The 24640-nt window shown below is 44.8% G+C and overlaps 1 protein-coding gene across 1 annotated transcript; it reads left to right on the forward strand.

The window, feature by feature from the left end:
- Window positions 1-9546: 9546 nt before the first annotated feature.
- On the forward strand, window positions 9547-17161 carry BHLHE41 (basic helix-loop-helix family member e41). Its single transcript, XM_048826247.2, has 5 exons — window positions 9547-10721; window positions 10996-11059; window positions 11319-11426; window positions 11742-11853; window positions 12263-17161. Exons 1-5 carry the CDS (start codon window positions 10480-10482, stop codon window positions 13273-13275), a joined length of 1539 nt encoding a protein of 512 aa, XP_048682204.2. The 5' UTR covers window positions 9547-10479; the 3' UTR covers window positions 13276-17161.
- Window positions 17162-24640: the final 7479 nt, after the last annotated feature.

Here is a 24640-nt window from a genome sequence, read left to right on the forward strand (position 1 = left end):
GAACAAAGAGAATTTATGATGAAAAATCAGGACACTTGAGGGCTATACTCAGCGGGACTAACTGCATGACAATATGGATGAGAATGATAATTGCATTAGCTTAGCCTGAAATGAATGGCCAGAGCTAGCTTTTTTGGTCAGCTGGATTTTTATAAGGTGTCATTTACTTTTAAGAAAACTCAGAAGGAGAATTACAAATAGATTGGGCCACATCATCTATTCTCTTAATGCTACAGGGTATTTCAGAAATATAGTGCAATATAGGAGTTGTGCTTTTTGAAATGCACAAGCAGGAATTTCACATGCAAGTTCAATTAAGGGTCCTTTTGTCTTATTTTAACAAGACTACAATGAGAGGGTAGTGCCTACAAAAGAAATTTGTGAGCAAAAACACTGATTACTGATACGCTACATTCAGACTCCCTACCTGCTGGCAGTCTAATGCTAAGCACCCCCTCAGTCATTCCAATTTTAATATTTTATTTGCTTTTTTATTTATAAGACTATTTATTTATAAAATGCACTCATCTTATGCTGTTTAAAAACAGCCTAAAAAGATATCTGAATAAACACTATATTCTGCATGGGACCCAGTGTATTTACATGGAAGTACCACACGCAAACTCTGCCCTGTCAGTGAAACCTATTGACCCTATTTCTTGGCTCTTCTACAACGCTTGTATATCAGAGAAAGCCCATAGCATATGGAGGAACTTTGGTGTTGTAAGGCCAGTATAACACCTTTATGTCAGTGCCCTTTACAACTCCTAGGATAGGAACGTAGCCAGAGAAGGGAGGAAACATTTCAGAAGAAGGAAGGGGTGCAGTTGGAGTGCACTATGCTCCAGCTATTTGGGGCAGCAGCTACAAGGTAAGAGCAGCCCTGGGGCTGCTCTGTCTTCTGCCAGGGAACTGAACAGCCTCCATCAGAATGGACCCTGTGACAGGTTGGATCACAGAAGCCCCTTTGGGGCTGCCAACTGATGTGCCAAGACTACTTCTGCCCCTGCCTTCCCTGCCGGCTTGGGACTCCAGAACCCTGCCTGGTTGTGCCAGACGCGCTTGCCAGCCACAAACACAGACCCAGGTCTGAACCACGTCCCACAAACTGTAAGCTTAACTGAAAGCAGCTTAAGAAATGTTCCTGTCTCTAACACTCAGATGCCCAGATCCCAATCGGGTCCAAACCCCAAATAAATCCATTTTACCCTGTATAAAGCTTAGACAGGGTAAACTCATAAATTGTTTGCCCTCTATAACACTGATAGAGAGATATGCCCAGCTGTTTGCCCCCCAGGTATTAGTACATACTCTGGGTTAATTAAGAAGTAAAAAGTGATTTTATTAAATACAGAATGTTGGATTTAAGTGGTTCCAAGTTGTAACAGACAGAACAAAATGAATTACCAAGCAAAATAAAATAGAACACACAAGTCTATGACTAATTCAGTAAGAAAACTGAATACAGATAAAACCTCACCTTCAGTGGTGTTCCAGTAAGCTTCCTTTTACAGACTAGTCTCCTTCTAGTCTGGGTCCAGCAATCACTCACATCCTCATGGTTACTGTCCTTTGTTCCAATTTCTTTCAGGTATCCTTTGGGGGTGGAGAGGCTACCTCTTGAGCCAGCTGAAGACAAAATGGAGGGGTCTCCCATTTTAAATAGACTTTCTCTTGTAGGCGGATACCCCTCCCTCCCCACTGTGTAGAATTCCAGCTACAAGATGGAATTTTGGAGTCACATGGGCAAGTCACATATCCATGCATGACTCAGAACTTACAGGTAGCAGTCATGGTTCACATGCTACCTCGAAAGTCCTCAAGTAGACTTTCTTATGTAGATTGGAGCCTTCCAAGATCCATTGTCCGTTAAGTGTTTCTTGATTGGGCACTTAATTTGCACATTCCTTTTTCAGGAAGCTGACCAAATGCTTTACTACGGTTACTTAAAATCAAGCAAGTACACGGCCAATATTCATAACTTCGAGTACAAAAATGACACATGCATACAAATAGGATGAATACATTCAGTAGATCATAACCTTTACAGAGATATGTTACATAGCATATGTAGCATAAAACATATTCCAGTTACATTATATATATATATATTCATAAGCATATTCCCATAAAGCATTATGGGGTGCAACATCACACCCCCAGTTACCCTCCTGAGCTGTACTGAGCATAGCTGACTCACAGCCTAGAACTGGGGCCACCTTTTGCTTCGGGGGTAAGTCAGGACAGAATTTAGCCCAAAGTGAAGCTCCAATGGTGAAAGTAGCTGTGGGAAATTTTAAGAGACAAAGGCTAGTGTGGACAAATCCAGAGAGACACAAATTAGAAGATTCTGCCTAACATGCTGGACACAGCAAAGCGTCAGCTGAAGTTCTGCAAATGGTTCTGATGTGTCCGCATCCTTGTTCAAGGTGAACAGGATTTATCTAAATATTCTTAATAAAACAGAAAAGGAGAAAACAGCCTAGCGTCTGCCTCACTATTTTCTCTCTCAACAAGGAACTGGGCAAGTTCAAGTTCCAAATTCTAGCCATTGCTTGGCAGAAGGGACAACAATAAATAATCCAATTGAAGCTGCAGGGTGAAATTAGGTGGGAAGATTGTAGTTACCTAGATTAGAATTTGGTCAGGACACCAAGGTTATAATGTGCCTACTCTTGCCCCAAACAGCTTAGGACCTTTACTTATCACAAAGGATCAAGAGCAAAGTTTTATATCTAAACCAAGAGACATCTTCAAGAGCACAGCATCCTATGAAAGAGGGGAGAGTTCACACCCTTTAACAGAGCAGCACACATGGTGTAAATTGCTACACAACTCATCCCTTTGCAGTGGTTCCTTTTACTCATCTTCATCAGACTTAACACAAACAACAAAAATCTGAAGCAGGTTCAAAACAAAACCTTGGCTCCAGTTCCTTATTTAGTAGGCTGTTCCCTGATAACTACCTATCTCTCTCTCTAGCTTCCTCCTTGAGAGAGGATTCTCAGCCCTTCAACGTTGCTGAGTAGTAAGTAATAAAACTCACCTGGTTCTGATGCCTGCATTAGTCAGTAGAGTAGCTCTCTCCACACAGTCCTCAGTGCTTAACAGGGACAGGTTACTGCAGGCTTAAGAAGTTCTCCTCCACAGGGTCTTAGAACAAGGACACTATGTCATAATTCCCTAATACTATGATTGGATGCTGGCTCCATACTAAGTCTGAAATTTACCTGTGCCAAGAGCCTACTTAAGTGCTATTCACCATCTGAAACCCCACAGCAAGAGGGGAATATCATCCTAAGGAAAAAGAGTGCCACCTGTTGAATCACTAATACAACCTCCTCTAGCACCCCGAGTTTTCCTTTGGAGGAGTCTTCCTTGCAGGAATTTACTAGGCTTCTCCCTGCTTAGTTTATAAGAATTTGGGAGACAGCAGCCACAACTCAAATATCTGAGTCCAAGACTGCCTTCAAGCTTATTTCCTCTAGTGACCTAATCAGAAATTGAATGTAAATCTCTAGAGATGAAAAGCTGGAGCCCTAAAACACTGGCTGTTCTGGCTTGCTTTCAATGTTGCCTTTGTAAAGAACTACAAACCCATACTTATTTGGCTACGTGGTTCCCATAAAAAATTATAAATATAAAAATAGTCCTTTAAAGTCCAAAAGACCTAAACTATTTTGCATTTGGAAACTTCAGTATGTGTCACATTCAAATGGAGCTCATCTGGCCATTTTCAGACTGTGTTTCAAGAAGTGCACAAGTTCATTGTACTACAATTCTTTATACACTCAAGGATTTCAAAGCACTTGGCAAACATGACACCTTGGTGAAGTATGCATTATTCCCAACGTTTGACACACAAAGAAACAGATACAGAGGCTGAGTCACTCAGTGAGATGATGCCACAAAGAAGATGCCCATTCATCCTTACCCCTAAGCCCATACCATATTCAGCAGACCTCTCCTTAGAAGAGCACCTGAGGTTTGGTTTCCTAGGTCTACAATCCTACTGGTCAGCAGAGGTTGGTGTTACCTGAAATTGGACAGATAAAATTGACACATAAAGGCAGCTTCATAGCCAGTTTAAACAATGCCCCCTCCACAGTCCTGCAGAGATTAATTGTAAAAGACAACACAGCTTGGATCTGTATTACTTTTTCTGGGTCTATGCTGTCTTTTTTGCACACTCCCCCTGCATAGGGGATTCCATTTAATTGAGTATCCTGCGGCAGCTGTAGCCAGGAAAGGCCTTTGTAGATTTCTGTTCTGCGACATCCTGACCTAGTGGAAGAGGATGGGGGAGCCAGGAGTCCTACAGCCTGTGTGGTGGCACAGGGTCCTGCATGGGGAAGACTTGCCTCATGTGGCTCCCCAGGGATCTATGGGGCTCAGGGCAGAACTGCAGTCCATTCCCTGGAGTGCAACCTTCCCCTCCCAAGGGATCCTCACAGAGCCTGCCTCTCCTTATCTCCCTCCCATGGGCTTTTCCAAGGGCTATGGAGTTCAGATGGGCTGCAGATATGTGAGAGAGGATTCTAAGTGCCATCCTGATAGTTTTAGGAACTATTCAAAGGTGGGAGTACATTATGTTGGCAGAATATTCTTCCCTCGCATTTTAAAATACTATAGATAAGTTATGTGATTTGGTTTCCATTTAAACTAAAATGGATCAGTTAAACTCATAAAACCCAAAGTAAGTCGATAGCTGTACTCTGATTTTATTTTGTTCAATTTACTCTTTATGGCCAATTTCCCCCTTATAATCACAGTGTTGATTATAGGTCCTTAAGGCACCATGTTGTGATGGGTGGCACTTGCAGGAAGCAATAGGCTGGGAACTTCCATTGGCTTTTACTTGCCTATTGCCTAGCCAGTATGTTTGCTGTTGATCAATGGCGTGAGCAGTAGGATGCCAAAGACAACATCACATCTAGTTGTCCTCCTCTCTCCACTCAGGAAATCTACACTCATCAGCAAGAATGAACACCACAGCCATAGAGATACAGATTGGAATCTGGATGGGATCATGTCATTGGTGCAAGACTCTCATGAGATCTTGAACTGACAGCACAGAAGTTGTCGCATTCAGGGTATATGTACACTTCAAGCTGGAGGTGTAGAGACATACTTGAGCTAGCTCTGTTTGAACTAGTGCACCAAAAATAGAAGTGTAGCCACTCGGCATGTGTGGCAGGAGAGGTTAGCCATACGAGTACGATCCTATTGAGTGGCTAGCCCCACCTGCTGCTAGCCCAGCCATGGCTACACATCTATTTTTAGCACACGGCTCTGATCAAGCTAGCATGGGTTCCTCTCCTTGAGCTGGAATTTACACTTCCAGCTTGAAATGTAGACATATGCTAAGACATTGCTATATTTAACTCCTAATAATGGTCTGGATCACCCCCTCTGGTGGAAAAGCCCAGGAGATGGGGCTAAAGGAAGGAAGGCTCTAGGATGATCCCTTGGGGGAGGTTTCACCCCATGGAATAGGCTTCAGTTCTGCCCCCAAACCCCACAGATCCCTTGGGATCCACAAGAGGCAAGTTCCCCCAGGCAGAGAAACTGTGCCACACCACAGAGGCTCTAGATGCCTGGCTCTTTCACCCTTTTCTACTTGGTCAGGATGTTGAAGAAGAGCCAAACAACCAAGGCTTCTCCTGGCTATGTCTGCCCTTTAAAACACCTTTAAATTGTTTCCCCCATGCAGGAAGAGAGTGCAAAAAAGATGATATAGAGCCAGAAAAAGTAAGAGAGACCAAGCTATATTGTCTTTTACAATTCATCTCTATGGGGCTGGTGAATTGGGGTAGTGTATCCCTCTCTGCACCACTCACTGCCTGCCCCACCTAGTTTCCACTAGCACTGCAGAGATCCTAACTCCACAGGGAGCCCAGCTGAGAGTCCAAGGAAGAATCTTTACCTTACTGTGATTCTATTTCAATCAAGTCTTATATTAGAGAAGAGTCCATTGTTTTTGTCAAGCCCTTCCTGCCATGTTCAATAACTCATACCTTGTCTATTTTAGGGAGAGCACATGTCATAACATACAGCCCTTGATCTAGGGTGGCCACCCATCCAGGATTGTCCTGGACTCTCCAGGATGTCAGGAGGGGCCAGAGGGCATTCTGGGTGTAGGAGGGAGTGTGGTCAGGTCTGAGTTCCCACAAGGTCCACAGGGGCCATGGATTAACCGTGCAAATTAGGGCAGCTCTCAGGGCTGCCTTAATTTTCGCTTGGGGCCCTAGTGACTCCTAACTACCCCAGGATGCACCTTTATTTTTTCATCAGCTCCTGTGCTGGGCTACTCACTGCCACAAATATGCGTTGGGGCCTGTGGGTACAAGGTCCTGGTTCAGTGGATATCACCCTGGGGAGATCCCAGTTAAATCTACCTCTCTAGTAGCATCCATTTCTTGATAGGCTGCAAGAGTTTCTAACATCACACCAAAGCTCTTTCGCCTTCATGCACATGTATATGTAGATGGTAATAGATGACAGAGGCAGACACATCTCTCTTTATCTTATCTCTTATCTGTTGAATTTCTAATGGGCCCATCTCCCTATTATCAGTGATGATTAGTGTACTAGTTCTTTAAAACTGTAGTAGGAAGCCAGGCAGAAGGGTCCGGGACTGATTCTAGGCAGAAGCTCTAAAATGAAGCAGAGAGATCACAGGAGAGTTTGACGGAATATATTGTTTCCTTATTCTAATGAAGTTCCTTGTTCAGTACTAGAAGGAAACAACTATGTAAGCATGTACCATTGTCACATGCCAATCGCCAGGCAATTTTCACTTGCAATGTGTAATTTACACTGAACTCACTCTGGGAAGAAGGTGTACAATCTAGCCTACCCAATAATTTTCTTTTCTCCCTAGCAGCAAGTGCTGTCAATATGCAGTGGTTCTCAACCTATCTACCATTGTGGGCCACATATGCAACTCTCTATGTGTTATGTGGGCTGCATCCACACAGTATATATAAAAAGAAAAGGAGTACTTGTGGCACCTTAGAGACTAACCAATTTATTTGAGCATGAGCTTTCGTGAGCCACAGCTCACTTCATCAGATGTGTACCGTGGAAACTGCAGCAGACTTTATATACACACAGAGAATTGAAACAATATGAAACAGGTATTGTTTCATATTCTCTGTGTGTATATAAAGTCTGCTGCAGTTTCCACGGTACACATCTGATGAAGTGAGCTGTGGCTCACGAAAGCTCATGCTCAAATAAATTGGTTAGTCTCTAAGATGCCACAAGTACTCCTTTTCTTTTTGCGAATACAGACTAACACGGCTGTTCCTCTGAAACCTGACAGTATATATACTACCTGTATGGCCCTGAGGATGTCACATGGGCTGCAGCTATATGCTGATTGGGTTGCAAGCGGCCCACAAGCCACAGGTTGAGAACCACTGCATTAGAGCTTCATAACTCCTTTTGCTACACCAAAGCACAGTTCAATGTATACACACATGGTTAGGGCCCTACCAAATTCATGGTCCATTTTGATCAATTTCATGGTCATAGGATTTTTAAAATAGTAAATTTCGTGATTTCAGCTATTTAAATCTGAAATTTCAGGGTGTTGTAATTGTAGGGGTCCTGACCCAAAAAGGAGCTGTGGGGGGGGGCCATAAGGTTATGGGGGGGGCGGGGTTGTGGTACTGCTTCCCTTACTTCTGCGTTGCTGCTGGTGGTGGCTCTGCCTTCAGCACTGGGCAGCTGGAGAGCGGTGGCCGCGCTGAAGGCAGAGTCGCTGCCAGTGGCAGCGCAGCAGTAAGGATGGCCTGGTCTGGTATTGCCACCCTTACTTCTGCGCTGCTGCCTGCAGAGCTGGGCCCTCAGTCAGCAGCCGCCACTCTGGCTGCCCAGCTCTGAAGGCAGCAGAGCAGAAGTAAGGTGGCATGGTATGGTATTGACACCCTTACTTCTGTGCTGCTGCTGGTCGGGTGCTGCCTTCAGAGCTGGACACTCAGCCAACAGCCGCCGCTCTCTGGCCACCCGGCTCTGAAGGCAGCGCAGAAGTAAGGGTGGCAATACCGCGACACCCCCCACCCCGGGGGCCCTAAAATAACCTTGTGACCCCTGCAACTCCCTTTTGGGTCAGGACCTCCCCTGTGAAATCTGTATAGTATAGGGTAAAAACACACAAAAGTCCAGATTTCATGGGGGGACATCAGATTTCACCGTCTGTGATGCGTTTTTCATGGCCATGTATTTGGTAGGGCCTTACGCGTGGTGTATCTCCTGATTGACTTTCACTGACGATACGTAATTTCCATCAGGATCACTGGGAAGAAATTAAACAATCCTGCCCCTGCAGCAGCGTTTACTTTTCTCACTAGTAGCAGGAGTTCCCAGAGCCAGTGCTAGGCATAAGCAGACTAAGCAATTGCTTAAGGCCCTAAGCATACCAATAATGGGTCATGTGTGTGTTGTGCGTGGGGGAGGTCCCCCAAAATATTCCTGCTTAGGGCCCCCAATGGGCTAGCACCACCTCTGGGAGCTCCTAACACCCCACTACAGCCCTTTCCACTCCTAAAGCCTCATTCACACTTCATGTACTGTATATGTAACAGTGCCAAACATACCAAAATCGTGAATCAGTTTCCCAAAATCACAAGAATGCCTTTAAAAATCAGGAGATTTTTAAAAATATAACGACTATAGAGTTTTTTAATTTGCTGTCTCCTTCTTGAGCTGTTAGTGTTTACATTTTCCAGCGTTTCCTTGCAATTATGAGAGCTAGACGTTTAGTCATTTTTAAAATAAAGGTGAGATTCTCATTGTAATCACATGCCTCCGGGAGCTGGGGCTTTAAGAAAAACCCCAACTATCCAGAGACTCCCCAGAAAATTGTGAGGGCTGGCAACACTGACATCCATATGTAGATCTCCTCATTTACTGCCATTTACAGTGTGTGATGTCCATTGGGCTCCACTGGGAGAAAATAAATAAACCTGCCCCTGCGTTTGCTAACTTCCAGCAGGAGCTCTTAACACCCCACCAGAGCCCAGATCTTTCTTATTCTCCATCCCCATGTATGTCTATTTAATACAACCCCTGCTTTACGGTCATTTTCATTTGCAATCTAATTTCCGCAGGGAATCAGTGGGGAGACAGTATATAATGCTGTTTTAGCAGCCGTGGTTGGTTGCTGTTCCCACAAGCAGCAGGAGTCCCTCGCATCGCAGATTCCTCCCACCTATACTTTGACTCGCACTGAGTCATTTCCATTGGGCTCGCTCTGGGGAGCAGGTAAATACTGCTTCCGCAGCTGCGTGTGCATTTCTCCCTAGGCAGCGGCTGCAGCAGCAGCTCCAGAGCGAGGGCTCTCACCGCCGTGATGTGGCAGCGGCAGGTCGGATCACGTTGCTAGCCCTGTGCGCGTACCCGTTTGAGGCAGGATTGCGGAGGAGGGTTTTTAGGTGCCAGTGGTAGCAAACGTGGGCTGTGCGCACACATCCAGGGTTCATTATCAGACTAAGAGAAAGCGTGTGTGCGTTGGGAGAGGGGAGGAGGACAGGAGAGGCACGTACCACCAGACGCACAGAGCAATGGACGTTCACAGGGGAGCGATTAATATTACATTTCTCTTCAGCGTAACTCCTCTCCCAATGTCACCCTCTCTCCTGTCAACTCCTTTACGACAGCGATGCAGTGCGTGATAGTCATAACAACACTAGAGCACGCTCCTGATTTGCACCTACAGACATCAATTCGCTGTAATCGGCAGCCTCAAATAGGGTTCTTTCTAAAGGGCAATATTAAGAGTTACAGGCCGTTTAGGATCACCTGCACGAGACAGATTAAACAAAAACCCTCCGGATTATAAATGACTCATTGAAATAAACAGGCAACATAATCTCTCTGCACCAGAGAAACTTTAAATTCCCTAAATGGGACTTGGCAGATCTCAGTGTAGCTCAGGAGTAAAACGACATTTTTGAACGCACCATTTTAATCACTTTCCAGACAGCTGATTTGCAAATTGCATGTTGTCAGACTAAGGTCTCCCCCACTACGATTTTTCCTCCCAACGCGTTTTGCTTTTTGCACAGGACTACCACGTTGCCTCCGGTTTTAAATCCAGCATCCTTTATGCTATATGTGAAATCTCTCCCACCCCTCCGTCCATAAACTGGCTCGACTGAAGAGCAACCAACCCCCAGGCACTAAATGCACCATGATCAGGAGTGCTGCGTTTACTTCCTTACAGGAGGAAACCTCAGCGGACTGCATTGCCATTTGGAAGATGAATAGCTGGACAAAGTTGTTTTTCTTTTCCGGTCGCCTGGATCAACTGTCCCCGCCTCCTTTCCCTCCCACCCAAACCCCTAGTCTGGAGCTTGTGTGGTACGTTCCGCACGTGAGCTGGGTGCTGGTCTGGCTGGCGACGCGCGTGCCCTGTGGCCAAACACTGATCAGTGAGTGCAAACTACCAGCACAGTGTGTGACTGTGAGTGTATGAGTGGGAGAGAAAGAGAGAGAGAGAGAGGGGAGGGAGACAAACTGCTTCACACTTTCCCTAGTGCACAAGAGAGACAGAGGCTGCATGTGCACAGTTTTGCTCAAAGATCTCCAAAGACTCTCAGCATCCCACAGATTCAATCAAAAGCAACAACAAAAAATCAGCTGTTGTCAAACATGGATGAAGGAATCCCTCGTTTGCAAGACAGGCAGTTGCTAGAACATGTGGATTTTATAGGGTAAGGAGCCAGTGCAATATATCTCTCTGTCTCTTATCACTAGTGTTTTGTTTCTTCTTAAGAAACTGATAGAAAGCATTGAAAAGATAGGTCATTCTTAAATGGTGTCTGATTCTTGCTTCCTTTTTTGCAGTCGGGGACTATCTTTGGAGCTGTACAATATTATATGCATATCTTATGTTTTTTCTCTTTCTGTATGTATATATTCCCACTTATGAAAGTGATAGGTAGCTCACTGACATACTACCATTGGATCTCTCTTTCATTTTTGCAGACTGGACTATCCATCCCTGTATTTGTGCAAACCCAAAAGAGGCATGAAAAGAGATGAGAGTAAGGTAAGAATAAGTTTCTGAAGCTCTTCATGACCTGCCTAAATACTTAATTGGGGTTCACTGATTTTTATAGCATAGCTTTACCCATAACCGCATCCGCGTTTCTTTCCTTTTAACTTCCCCTGATAACTACCGGATAACAAGCATATAAGGGAAGGCTATACATGCCTTGCAATTTGCACTACATGTGGACAATTGTTTTTGTTTTGATTGTCATATTAAGTGAATGTAATATTTGGCTTTTCCTGATTTTACTAATTAGGAAACATACAAACTGCCACATAGATTGATAGAAAAGAAGAGGCGAGACAGGATTAATGAATGCATTGCTCAGCTAAAAGATTTATTGCCTGAGCATCTGAAATTGACGGTAAGGTATATATATATTTCATTGTCTGAAGCATTATACAATATGTTCTTTGTGATTATCTTAAAAATTTAAGGACAGGAACTGTAGAGCTGAAAAAGTACGACTTGTGTTGGATGGTAAAGGTTTTCTACAGAGGTGTATGTATATGTGGTTCAGTTTAAAGCAGCAATCATTTCTAACATGCTTATGTAAAACCAGAAGCTTTCAATATAAAACTCCTTTCAAAGGGAGGTTCCTGAAGTTATGGACACAGAATATAATGGGCAATTGTATTGCGTTAGTAACCAAGTATCCCCTTTCCCCCCTACTTTTCAGACATTGGGGCATCTGGAGAAAGCTGTAGTTTTGGAATTAACTTTGAAACACTTGAAAGCTTTAACAGCCTTAACGGAGCAACAGCATCAGAATATAATTGCTTTACAGAATGGTAAGTCAGTTTCAGAAGATGCCAGCACATAAATATACTCAGGAGATAGGGTTGTTAAATTAGAGCTCTCCTAATGTACTATAATTCATAGGGGCAGGCCTTTGATTTTTTTTTCATGTGCTTTGAAAGGAATATAATAAAATGCTTAGTGTATTATCTGGCCAAAACGCTGACGTCCACTGAGATGTCACCAGCCAAATTGCCATGTTAACTCCCAGCAAATATAGGCATTTGTGCCCCATGAGGAAAAGTAGCCTGGATTGAAAGGCTTCCCTAAGAAATCACTGAAGTTACCTTTGGTTTGACTAAAAAGGACAAGCCCAATAGCAGGGACTCCCCATGCCTGTGAGAGCAGCTGGTTTTATGCTGACTTTTCTTTGCATTCCCCCTCCCATATTCTCCATCACAGGGGAGCGGTCTATGAAGTCCCCCATTCAGTGCGATCTGGATGCTTTCCATTCGGGATTTCAAACGTGCGCCAAAGAAGTCTTGCAATACCTCTCCAGGTTTGAGAGCTGGACTCCCAGAGAGCAGAGATGTGCCCAGCTCGTAAACCATCTGCACGCGGTTTCCACTCAGTTCTTACCCAGCCCCCAGCTGTTGACTCCACAGGTCCCCGTGAGCAAAGGATCCTCCTCCTCCTCCTCCTCCTGTGCACAAGATCGCACCGGGCAAAAGCTGGAGGCTCAGACTAACTGCGTCCCGGTCATCCAGCGGACTCACCCGCCCGTGGAGCTCGGCGGGGAGAACGACACCGACACGGATAGCGGCTATGGGGGGGAGAGCGAGGGCCGGCCGGATCGAGAGAAAGGCCAGGCGGCGGGGCTGCCCGGCCTGACGATCAAACAGGAGCCGGCCGCGGACGAGGCCCCAGCGCCCAAAAGGCTGAGGCTGGATTGCAGCAGCAGCGCCACCCTCCCTGCTGCCGCCGCCGCCGCCGCCGGGCTGAGCCCGGATCACCAGGCAGCGGCCGCCCTGCTGAGACCCGACGCCGCCCTGCTCAGCTCCCTCATGGCCTTTGGCGGGGGCGCGGCTGCTTTTGGCCAGCCAGCCGCCGCCGCCGCCCCCCTTTGCCTGCCCTTCTACTTCATCTCCCCCTCCGCGGCCGCGGCCTACATGCAGCCCCTGCTGGACAAGAGCAACCTGGAGAAATATCTGTACCAGGCCGCCGCCCCCATCCCTTTGCTCTACTCCGGAATCCCGGCCCAGGCCGCCGCCGCCTTCCCCTGCCTGTCCTCGGGGCTGGCGCCGGCTGATAAAGCGAACGCAGCCGCCGCCTCGGCCCTTCTGCCCCTTGACCTGGTCTCCCCTGGGCAGCACCTGCCCCATCTCTTCGCTGCCGCCTGCGAGACCGGGCCCAGCCTGGACAGTGACCTTCCCTCCCCGGAAGATCTTCTGCAGCCCGGAAAGGAAAGCCCCTGAACTGGGCTACAGGACATAGAAGTCAGCCCACCCATGCTCCCGAGTAGGGAGGAAGAAGGATCCCACCCTAATGAATAAGAACAGCAACAATCAGAAACAGCCCACCCACCCACGTCGTGGTTTTTAAGGGGAAAGTGTAATAGGTCTGCACGATGTTTCTGTTGTGGTTGTTTCATTTCTTTGGTGTTCTCTCCTGCTGCGTTTCTTCCCTCACCCCCACCCAACTCTGCTGCTGTAAAAAAAGATCCTTTGCATTTCTGTGTTTCACAGAGAATCACAAATTGTCTCCACATTTACCGAAAGGGAGCAAATAGAAATAGGCTTCAAATCAACGTTTTGTAAGCCAGAGGGTCAGATTCAGTTTCTGACCCAAAGTGTCAGTGACGTCTGAAAGTGGGTAGGCAAAAAAAGTTGCCCTGGGAGCCACAGACTATGGTTATGGCCTCTCTAGAGATGTGTATTAATAATAATATATAGAAGCAAATGAAGATCATACAGTATCTGACTCCAAGTAGGGTGGAGATGCTTGAGAATCTTTAAGGATTAAATTTGCTACTCAGTATTTTTTTAATGTTTGGCTTTATAAATGCATAAATATGTTTAAAAACAAAAAAGAAAAAATAGTAAGGATACGCTTTTCTCTCAAGTAAACGTCGCACCTTATTTTGAAATGTTTTTCTGTAGTATATGTTCCACTTAGTAATTTGCACTTGTTTAAAGAGACTTGGATTGGTTCATTGTCAGAATGGGGGAGAGGGGACAGAAAGAGAAGGTGAGTTTTAGGTACATACATTTGCACTTTATTGAGAAATGGACCATGAATGAATTGACTGTTGAGCCCAGTCCTTCAGTGCTTTGAGTACCCAGAGTTGCTAATGGCTTCAGTCAGAGTTTTGGATGTGCAAGGAATAGAGGATCAGGCCCATGCTATGATTTCTTCTTAGCTAAGGTATAGAGGTATGGCAAGTGCATTTGTCCTTATTTAATTTCAGTATTTTCCTGAGTTTTTATAACCTTGCTTTATAAAACAAACATTTCTGCACTGAACTACAAAAACAAAATAAATAACTGACAACCCTGAACTAATTTTATCCCAAATTAAAAACTGGAGGAAATTATTAAACATCTCAGTTTTTAATTGGAAATGCTTAGAAGATATGGGATAAGGTCCCATGCAGTCCTTCTGTCTCCAAATATCGTGATTTCCCTTTCTGGAGACTGTACAGATGCCAGATAATCACACAGATAAAGCTTTATTAATAAGGCTTAAAACAAGACCTTGCCTAGATATTTTTAGTTTGTTGCCAAGGTAGCACTGTGAGAAATCTCACTTGAATGTTATGTAAGAGGTGAGACACAACTGTCTGATGGAGTGAATAAGTATCCTGGGTCTGTTAGTCAGTTTGATTGCATTTGCTGCTGCTGTTGCTACTGTTTGCCTCAAACGCTGTGTTTAAACAACGTTACAAAAAAATCTTACTAGCCTGCAGAATGGCTGTATGTAAATAGTTGTTAATACATCCAATTAATGATGTCTGACATGCTATTTTTGTAGGGAGAAAATGTGTTTATGATATTTTGAGTTAAATATCTTTTGGGGAGGATTTGCTGAAAAAAGTTGCACTTTTGTTACAATGCTTATGCTTGGTTCAAGCTTATGCTGTCTTAAATTATTTAAAAAATAAATACTGTCTGCAAGAAAACAGCTGTTTTAGAACAGTTTAGTATGTGATATATTAGAAATCAATCTTTATAATTCAGTATTTTCCAGCACTCCACAAATTCTATTATCTAAATATTTACACACTATTTTGTGATTTTAAAAAAGTCTTACTAAGGAATAAAAGCTTTAATACACAACATGGGTTTGTCTAGTAATTAAAAATTTCTAGATTAATACAGCATAATGGATGCATAGAAACCTTAAAAATGTCTAGTTGTGTGAATGTAGATAGCAATTTATTTTGTTTATGAATATTTTAAAGATGGTTTTGCATTTGCTTACTTTCCTTTGACTGAGTTTTAATTAATTGTATTTTATAGTGTGTACATTACACAAAGCACTGCATAAAGCATACATGCGCACACATTTCTAATTATATTTTAAATTGTTCTATACTTTTTTGCAGTATATTCATTCTACATTTTAAAATGATAAAATGTAACATAATTCACACTATAGATACTGTACATCTTTAGTAATTGTCCACAATTATTAGACTTTAATTATCAGATTTTTTATGACAGGTTGATGACATTAGTTTCATAAATGTGAGGGAAATAATGTATATCTGAAACTGGAAATACTGTAAAAAGCTCAATTTTATAGGGACACAATCAAGTATGGGAAAATATTCCTCTAAAGACTTTGACAGTTTTAATATTGATGAGATTTGGAGCATTATCCTGTTCATGAGAAAATAATTTTTTAAAAAGTAGGGAGAGTTTATGTAAGATATAAATATAAAAACAATGTTTTGTGCTCCCTCTACTGGTTCTTCAGTACCAAGTACCAATTAACAATCAAGGTGTTTTCATAGCTGCACTGACATTGGATCAAGCTGGAGTACAAATAAAGTAGCAAATTTTCAAAAAAAAAAAAAAAAAAAAAAGTGGTGGGGTGGGGTGGGCATGTTAATTTCAATCTCCCTTAGAAATAAGGGAATAAAATAAAGAATTCAGGTAACATGTTTTTTTAAACAACTCAGATGGTATTACAAGATTACAGATGGTATTACAAGCAAGTAAGTCTACATAGTTTTATAGTAAACCTAAGCTAAACTAATTCACTATAGACAGCTAGATGAACCAATTAATGATATAAAACTATGTATACATTTTCATTACTTGTAATGTCTTCTGAGAGTTTATCTTAAAGTATTAATAATGGACCAGATCCTGCAACCATGTGTAAGTAATCCTGTTGAAAACAGTTATTCATGGGTTTGATCCAGATCCCACCAAAGTCTGTGGAAAGACTGCCATTGACTTCAGTGGTCTTTGGATCAGGTTCTTTGCCTGGGATTTCAATCCAGTCAGAGGAGCGAAATTCAATTAGGCTTTCATTACACACAAAAATACTCAACCTGTCTCAATGGGTGGGCGAAATTTAATGGGGCTTGTGGTGAAAGGAAACAGTCCTAGCAGCAAGAGAGGGAGACTCCTACCCATAGGAGTCTCTGGTACTCTGGCCAGCTGGGAGAGAGGGTGCTAATTGGCCAGCATACCTCAGCTTCTGGGATTTAACCTAGAACGGGGCCCATAGGGAGCCCCTTTCAGCTCCATTCCAGCAGCCCCATGCTACCCACCCTGAACTAGGAATGGGAATCTGGCCTGACAGATGCTATGGATCAAGCCAATTGTTGGTTTGGGGGTCAGGAAGGATCTTTTTCTCCCATGGATCAATTGGCAGTGGACGAGAGAACTTTTCACCTTCAAGCCACAGTGGATTAAGTAGGAATGTGCTTAGTACCTAAACAAGGTACTGGGGGTTGAGTTCTTAATTCATTGCAACTTGTGGTCAGTTTCCAGTGCTCTTAAGAGGATAAAATGAACAGTTCCCAGAGCTCCAAGACCTGGGATTTTGGAGATGGGCCTTGGGCTCATGGGATAGAGTGAAACCTTGTGGCCTTCGCGGGCTGAGGTCCCCGCCCTTCTGCATCTAGCTGTCTATAGTGAATTAATTTAGCTTAGCTTTATTCTGTACCCCTCACTGGGCAGAAGGTGTTAGGGCTCAGAAAGCTGTGTCCTGGGAGTTAGACTGAGGAGAGCCTGCCCCAACCTATGGGTTATCTGGTAGGAGCCTTGTAAAGCCTTAGCTTTATTTGAATAAATTCTGTTTTCATGTTTTCTTGCAGTTAAAAAAATAAACATGAAATGAAACTGATATTTAAAAACAAAATTCTATTTGTTCTTGTGCAAATGCAAGTTTGTGTTTCCCACCTGGTTTTTTATATTGGTATAATTTGTGGGCCGACTTCTGTATTTCCTGACTTTTAGAATGCAGGACTGGGCTTGATATTTTTTATACATACCTTGCTACATAATGTATTTTTCATAGATTGTAATATATTGGCAAATGTATTTTCCTTACATAACAAACTCTAAAAACAGGTATTATTTATCCAGTATATCATGGTGGCATGAAAGATTCCCTAAGCAAGGGGAAAAGACTCATAGGGGAGGGTTGTGGACCAAACAGGATGAACAAGTATCTCAGACAGGTTAAGAGAAATAGAAAGCCTACAAGGAATGAAAGAAGGGAAGGATCAGCAAGGAAAGCTACCTCTTGAAAGTAAGGAAGTATAGGCGAAAAGTGAGAATTGCCAAAAGCCAAGCAGAGCTGGACTTTGCAAAGGAAATGAAAACCAATAGTAAAAGGCTCTTTAACTACATAAATAAAAAGAAAACAAGGAAAGAAGATGTGTGACTGAGCACTGAGGACAGGTGAAGATGAAAGATAATTAAGTATGGCTTAGGGGCAATGGCATGGTGGCTTAGGGGAACAAGAATATGGAAGTAGAAATTACCATGTCCAAGGTGGAAGCCAAACTCAAACAGCATAATGGGACCAATTCAGGGGGCCCAAATAATGTCCATCCAAGAATATTAAAGGAACTGGCATATGAAATTGCAAGCCTAGTAGCAAGGATTTTTAATGAATCCTATAAACTCTGGGGTGATACCCTATGACTGAAGAATTACAAAATATAGTATCTATATTCAAGAAAGGAAAAGTGGTCAGGAAAACTACAGACCTATTAGTTTGACCTCAACTGTATGCAAAATCTTAGAACAAATCTTGAAAGACAGAGTAATTAAAGACAGAGGAAAATGGTAATTGACATAAAACACAATGGTTTTACAAAAGGTAGATTTTGCCATACCAACCTGATCTCTTCCTTTGAGAAGATCACCAATGTTCTAAAAAAGGAAATGCAGTAGATCTAATCTACCTAGTTTTCAGTAAAGCATTTGGTACAGTTCCATGTGGGAAATATTTTTATTAAATTAGAAAAGATGGGATTAATACAAGAATTGAAAGGTAGGTAAGGATCTGATTAAAAGGAAGGTTACAACAGGTCATACTGAAAGATAAACTGTCAGGCTGGAGGAGGTTATCAGTGAAGTTCCTCAAGGACAAATATGGAGGAGGATCTGAGTATCATACAAGAAGATCTGGATGACCTTAAAAACTGAAATAATAGAAATGGGATGAAATGTAATAGTGCAAAGTCACACACTTAGAGACTAACAACAAGAGTTTTTGCTATAAACGGGCACTTACCAGTTGGAAGCGAAAGAGGAAGAGAAAAACCTGGGTGTATTGGTCGAACTCAGAATGAGTATGATCCGCCAACGTGATGTGGCTGTGAAAAAGCCGAAAGCAAATATCTCCAATGGCTTCACATGGGACACTAAATGGGAAGGCTCTGAGTTACTACAGAGAATTCTTTCCCAAGTGTCTGGCAGGTGGGTTTTGCTGATATGCTCATGGCCTACCCGATCACTATATTTGGGGTCAGGAAGGAATTTTCCCCCAGATCAGAGTGGCAGAGACCCTGCGGTTTTTTCACTTTCCTCTGCAGCATGGGGCATGGGTCACTTGCTGGTTTGAACTAGAGTAAATGGTGGCTTCTCTGTAACTTGAAATCTTTAAATCCAAGATTTGCAGATTTTGAAAACTCAGCCAGAGAGGAATTAATGGGTGAGGTTCTTGTAGCTTGTGATATGTAGACTAAATAATCACGATAGGCCCTTCTGGCCTTAAAGTCTGAATCTATTATTTATAAAGTAAATGCAGTGTAGTTTAAACCTATGAAATGTAATACAGTGTAACTCCCACTGAAGGCAATGAGAGCAGTGTATGAAAGGACAACAGCTGTAGGCCTATACTATCTGTTACCCACGTTCACTAATGGTCTGACCTAAACTCCCTTTGACAATGAGTCTTTCCATTGACTTTAATGGACTTTGGATCAGGCACTAAATTTGTATGTCCCCCCCCCGGTTTGTTTCATTTTCACTTCTAAGTCCGTGTTACTTGAAAGTCTTTGCCATCCATATGACTCGTCCATTTCACAGTTGGCATCTTAGAGTTGCCAGCTCGGGTAACTGTATTACGAATCTCACAATACTTGATGTTTTTCTTAAAACCCAAGCTGCTGGGATCATGTGGTCTCAGTTTCCATTTAAAAAATAAAGTAAGCTTCCTGATCTCATACTTGCAGAAACAAGCTTGAAAATGTGACCCCTAAAACCTCAAATCCTAGAAGGCAAATAATAAGCATGCAAAACTTATTTTTTAAACCTGGTGATTTATTAAGTCAATCATGACTTTGGGGGGAGGGAGCTAATGATTTTTGATCACTTGGGATTGGCAACACTGCAGTCTCAGTAAAAAGCCAACAAGAAGTTGAGAAAGGATTGCTTTTTCTTGCTCCTAGAGCTGGCCATTCAGGTCAGGATAGATACACATTGGCTGGGCAGCATGGGGGAGTTTGCACTGCCACATCACCCACTGTACTTGTTTTGACGATACACGATTTCAGTTTCCAGAGTGTCACAGGGTTTTCTCACTGCTACGTCGTCTCCCCCTGGCTGCTCTAGGTCCAAAACCCCTTTCTGTCACTCACTCACTGTCACCACTGCCCCTCTTGCTCTCTCTCTTTCTGGGACACAACACAGTGCTATTTTGTGACTTGCTCTTCATGGTTTGGCCCTCTGGCTAGGTCACTATAGTCCTCTCCTTCCAGAGTAGTTAAGTCACATTGGACAACTGTCCCCAGCAGTCTTCTGCTCCACTGCCCAGTCTCTGCCATTTGCCCAGTGGCTGGTAGGGGAGCCTGGGCCTACCAAGTACTCTGGGTTCCAGTCCAGGTGACCTATGTCTAGCACCTATGGTCTGCTTGCTCCCAGACGCTGTCTGCTATTTCCCTGGATTCCTTCTGGCTTCCCCCTCTCTGGGGGGAAATACTAGCTCATACTCCCTCCTCCTAGAGAGTAACTGCAGGCTACTTAACTTTGTAGTCCAAAGACACCTCCCTTCTCCCAGGGATTGACTGTAGACTACTTCCCCTGGAGACTTTTCCTACATCCCCTCTCAAGCTTCTGCTCCACCTCCTTTTGGGTAAAGTCTTCAGGGCCTGGATCCCCAGGGTTTCTACTTTACCACTGTGCATCTATATTCTCTAACATTCAGAGGGTGGCTGCAGGCTCCCTTGCTGCAGCCCCCTTCTGCTGCCTACTTCCTGGCTTTATACTAGCCCTGCTTGTTCCTTGTCATCTGGGCTCCATCATCAACCAGGGGCTACTCAGGCCACCTAACTCCTCTATCTGGTTAACTGGCCCCTTCTCAGCCTTGTTAACTTCCTCTAGGCTAGTGTGAGGCGACCACCCCATCACACAGAGTTATCAATCTGTCATAAGCAGTAAGTTCACTGTGGCCCCAGTTGTGACTGCACTCTGGGCAACACAGAGCTGCCATGCCCTGCCCATTTGGAGCAATAGAAGCCATTCTGCCACCATGAGCTCACAGGACGCCCACTGGGAGCATGCCTGCTACCATCACGCTTTACTGGGGTATAGCCTGCTTCTCCTTGTGGGCTGGTCCCACTTTGCTGGCCTGTGCTCAAATGTGGGTGGTGTCAAAGAGTAGGGGAGGAGCTATGCCTCCTTGAGAGCAGGGATTGCTTGGTTTTATGCAGGCCAGCAAAGGATGATGAAGAGCCTTGTCCCCATCCCCCACCCCTATACATCTGTGTAAGGGGCTGGCACTATGCACAGCACGTATAAGAGGCCAGGGAGGCTAAGCTACCCCCCAAAACAGAGGTGCTGGAACTAGGAGTGCTGAAGGTGCGTCTGCACCCCCTGGCTTGAAGTGGTTTCCATCATATACAGGGTTTACAGTCTGATTCAATAGCTCTCAGCGCCCCCACTACATAAATTGTTCCAGCGCCCCTGCCCAAAAAAGGCTGGTCATGTGAACGGAAATGCTGTGGATGCAGCACAGGTCACCCCTCCAGAGGCGCGCTGGCCCACCGCCACAGTTGGAGCACCAGAAGTGAAGCTCCATAAACGTCGGGAAACCCAACAGTGCCTGCACAGTGTCCCTGCCTGTGCTCCACCCCCCCCCCCGCCCCCGGCTCAGGCTCTTCCTCTTTGGCCCCCACACCTGCCGCTCGCTGCTCTTCACCTCTCTCATCCCCTGGCACTTGCCTAAGTGATGGTGTCATGGCCTCATGGTCCCCTGACCCCCTCGTTCCAGGGAGGGGATGGAGAGGAGCGAGCGGCCGATGGGCCTCAGGGGAAGGGGCAGAGATGAGTGAGCGGCCGGGGAGGGGGGCTCTCAGGGGGAAGTGCCTTGGGAACAGGGCCACGGTCCATGCATCTGTGGCCCCACCGATTCTAGGAGCTTCCGGCACTTGATTGTGAGCCTCCCCAAACGGAAGACTCATGCACCACTTATGCCTGGCTCTATCCGGCTTTGTATTTTTTTTAAAATCTAAAAGTTTCCCAAGAAACAAATTCTAAGACCAGAAGGGACCATTGTAATCATCTAGTCTGACCTCCCATATAACAGAGGTCACAGAACTCCCCCCACATAATTCCTAGAGCAGATCTTATAGAAAATGATGGAGAATACACCATGACCCTTGATAAATTGTTGCAATGGTTAATTACTCTCATTGTTAAACTCTGTCCTATTTCCAGTCTGAATTTGTCTAGCTTCAGCTTCCAGCCATTGGATGGTGCTAGACTGAGCAGCCCATTATTAAATAGTAGTTCCCCATGTAGGTATGTGATGGGATGCTGTACTCACTACTAGGATGGCACCTCCTCCTGGCCAGTCTAGGGATTAGCTTTGCGAGGTCGATGCCCCTTCCTGCAGTTTCACTCCGTCTCTCCCTCTCTCTCGGTGTGCAGCCCCTTTCTTGCTCCACGCGCTGCTGCTGTCTCTTTGTGACTCAGCCATCTGATCAGGTTGCTATACACATTTTCTCCTTCTGGGTTATCAGTCTTCCTTCAGCCATCCTAGGTAATCTCCCCATTCACTGCCTCACAGTGCCACTTCCTCAGTGGCTGGTCGGGAAACCCCAGACCCACTATCTACTCTAGGTTCCAGCTCAGGGAACCCAGAGTCGAGTCGGTAGCTAAGGTCTGTTCCCTCCTGGAACTTACTGCCTTTCCCTGAGCCCTTTCCTTACCATCTGCCGCTTCCCCCCATCAGTTTGCCAGTCTACTAATTCCTTCCTTTCAGGGAGTAACTGTAGGCACCTGTCTCCGCAGCCTCCAAACACTCCTCCTTTCTCCCAGAGAGTGACTGCTATCTTTCCCAACAGTCCCCCAGCTTCCCATTTCCTGTCTTTCTAAACCGAGCCCAGCTCATTCCTCCTCAGCTGGACTCCCTCACTTAGTCAGGGGACTACTTAGCCACCTGCTTCCTCTCAGCTGTGGCTTGTTGGGTTAATTACCTCCCTTCTCAGCCTACATTAACGCTTTCCAGGCAAGTGTGGGGTGAACACTCCCAACACAAGGTACTTAGCATAGGCAGCGGCTTCCTCATTTCCCAAGGGGTGCTCGACCCCCGCTCTGCCCCAGGCCCTGCCCCCACTCCACCCTTTCCCTTAAGGCCCCTCCCCCACCCCACCTCCTCCCACCCCCACTCCACCCCCGCCCCACCTCTTTCTGCCTCATTCCACCCCCTCCCCAAGCGCACCCTGCCCTCGCACCATGCCTTCCCACCCAGTGCCTCCTGCAAGCCACTGAACAGCTGATCTGTGGCAGGAGAGAGGGCGAGGAGCTGATCCATGCTGAGCACCCACTATTTTTTTCCATGGGTGCTTGAGCCCTGGAGCACCCACAGAGTCAGCGCCTATGGTACTTATTGATTGTAATTAAGTCACCCCTTAACCTCCTCTTTGCTAAACTAAATAGATGGAGCTCCTTGAGTCTGTCACTGTGAGGCAGATTTTCTAATCCTTTAATCATTCTCATGGCTCTTCTCTGAACCTCCTCCAATTTATCAACCTCCTTCTTGAATTGTGGGCATGTGACAGTGTCCAAGTGATCAGAGTGCACCCCATTTCCCCTCCCCCAGAGAAAGCTAATTGGGGTATTAACAGTAATTAGATAACCAGGCTAGTGGGCTGGGTGAGCTAACCAGTTCAAGATTGATAAAGAGGCATAGGAAGGAAGTGCCAGAGGGAGGGAGGATCAGGGTGAGCTGAGCCCAGTTTTACAGAGGTCTTAGGGAAGGGAGACCCCCCTGCTCCTCTTGGGTCCTGAGAAGAAGGCTGAAAGCACAGAGGATATCCTAAATAGATGTGGGACTGTGAATGTGTTGGTGGAGGGAACTTAAATAAATGGCACAGCGCATACACAACCAGGAGAGTCTGAGCCAGTTTCTGTGGTGTGGAAAGGCAGTAGTGGAGTGCATGCCCTGCTACTGGGCACTAGAACTGTATTTCAGCAGCAATAATGCTACTGCTAAGGGTAAACTAAGCTCCCTACTCTAACTTGAGGATCCCTTGTTTATGCAGCCCAGGATCACATTAGTTCTTTTGGCCACAGCATCACACGGGGTGCTCATGGTGAGCTATCTACCACAACCCCCATCTGGACACACTGATCCTTTCTAGGCTGATAGAGTTTAAAAGAACCCACGCTGATTTTCACAAAACAGCTTCTACAAACCATTTGCACCCGAGATGAAATCTTCTTTGTTAAATTTAACACTGGGCACTTCGGTTTTTAATAGAAATGCAGTTGTACTCCCCCCCGTCCCCGTCCCCCACAATAGACCATAGTGGGGTGACTGGCCTATATAAGCCAAGGCCCTGATCCTCCAATGAGCTATGATGGATGGATCCCTGTGCCTGTGTGGATTCCCAATAAGATCAGTGGGGCTCTGTGGGAGTGCAGAGCTCTGCCCCAGGTAGGACCACTTGCATAATTATAATTACCCACCACTGTAGATTCAAAAGAAAAAGTTCTCAATTTCATGTCTGGTTTTTTCACTTCACTAAGTTTTATGAGTCTAGTTTTCATTAAAAAATGCTTTCAACCACACCTGAGCCTGTAGAACTGGTTATTGAAAAGAAACTAGAGAGAGTACAGAAACGGTTCACTACTGAGAACTCTCTAAGGAGCAGTTCTACTTGGGAAAACAGCTATGTAAAAATGGCATTTCTTTACTCAGCAGAAAATCAGGTTCCCAAGGGTATTCAAAGTCCTATCTGCATTACTGAGCCATGATTCTACTCCTGTTGCACTTCATCTGAATGATTATCTGCCCCCAATCCTGCAACTGACAGCATGCAGATTGCAATACTTGAACACAGTCCAATTCACTTCAATGGGGCTC

Source organism: Caretta caretta, chromosome 1, assembly GCF_965140235.1.
Source record: "Caretta caretta isolate rCarCar2 chromosome 1, rCarCar1.hap1, whole genome shotgun sequence".
NCBI lineage: Eukaryota > Metazoa > Chordata > Testudines > Cheloniidae > Caretta > Caretta caretta.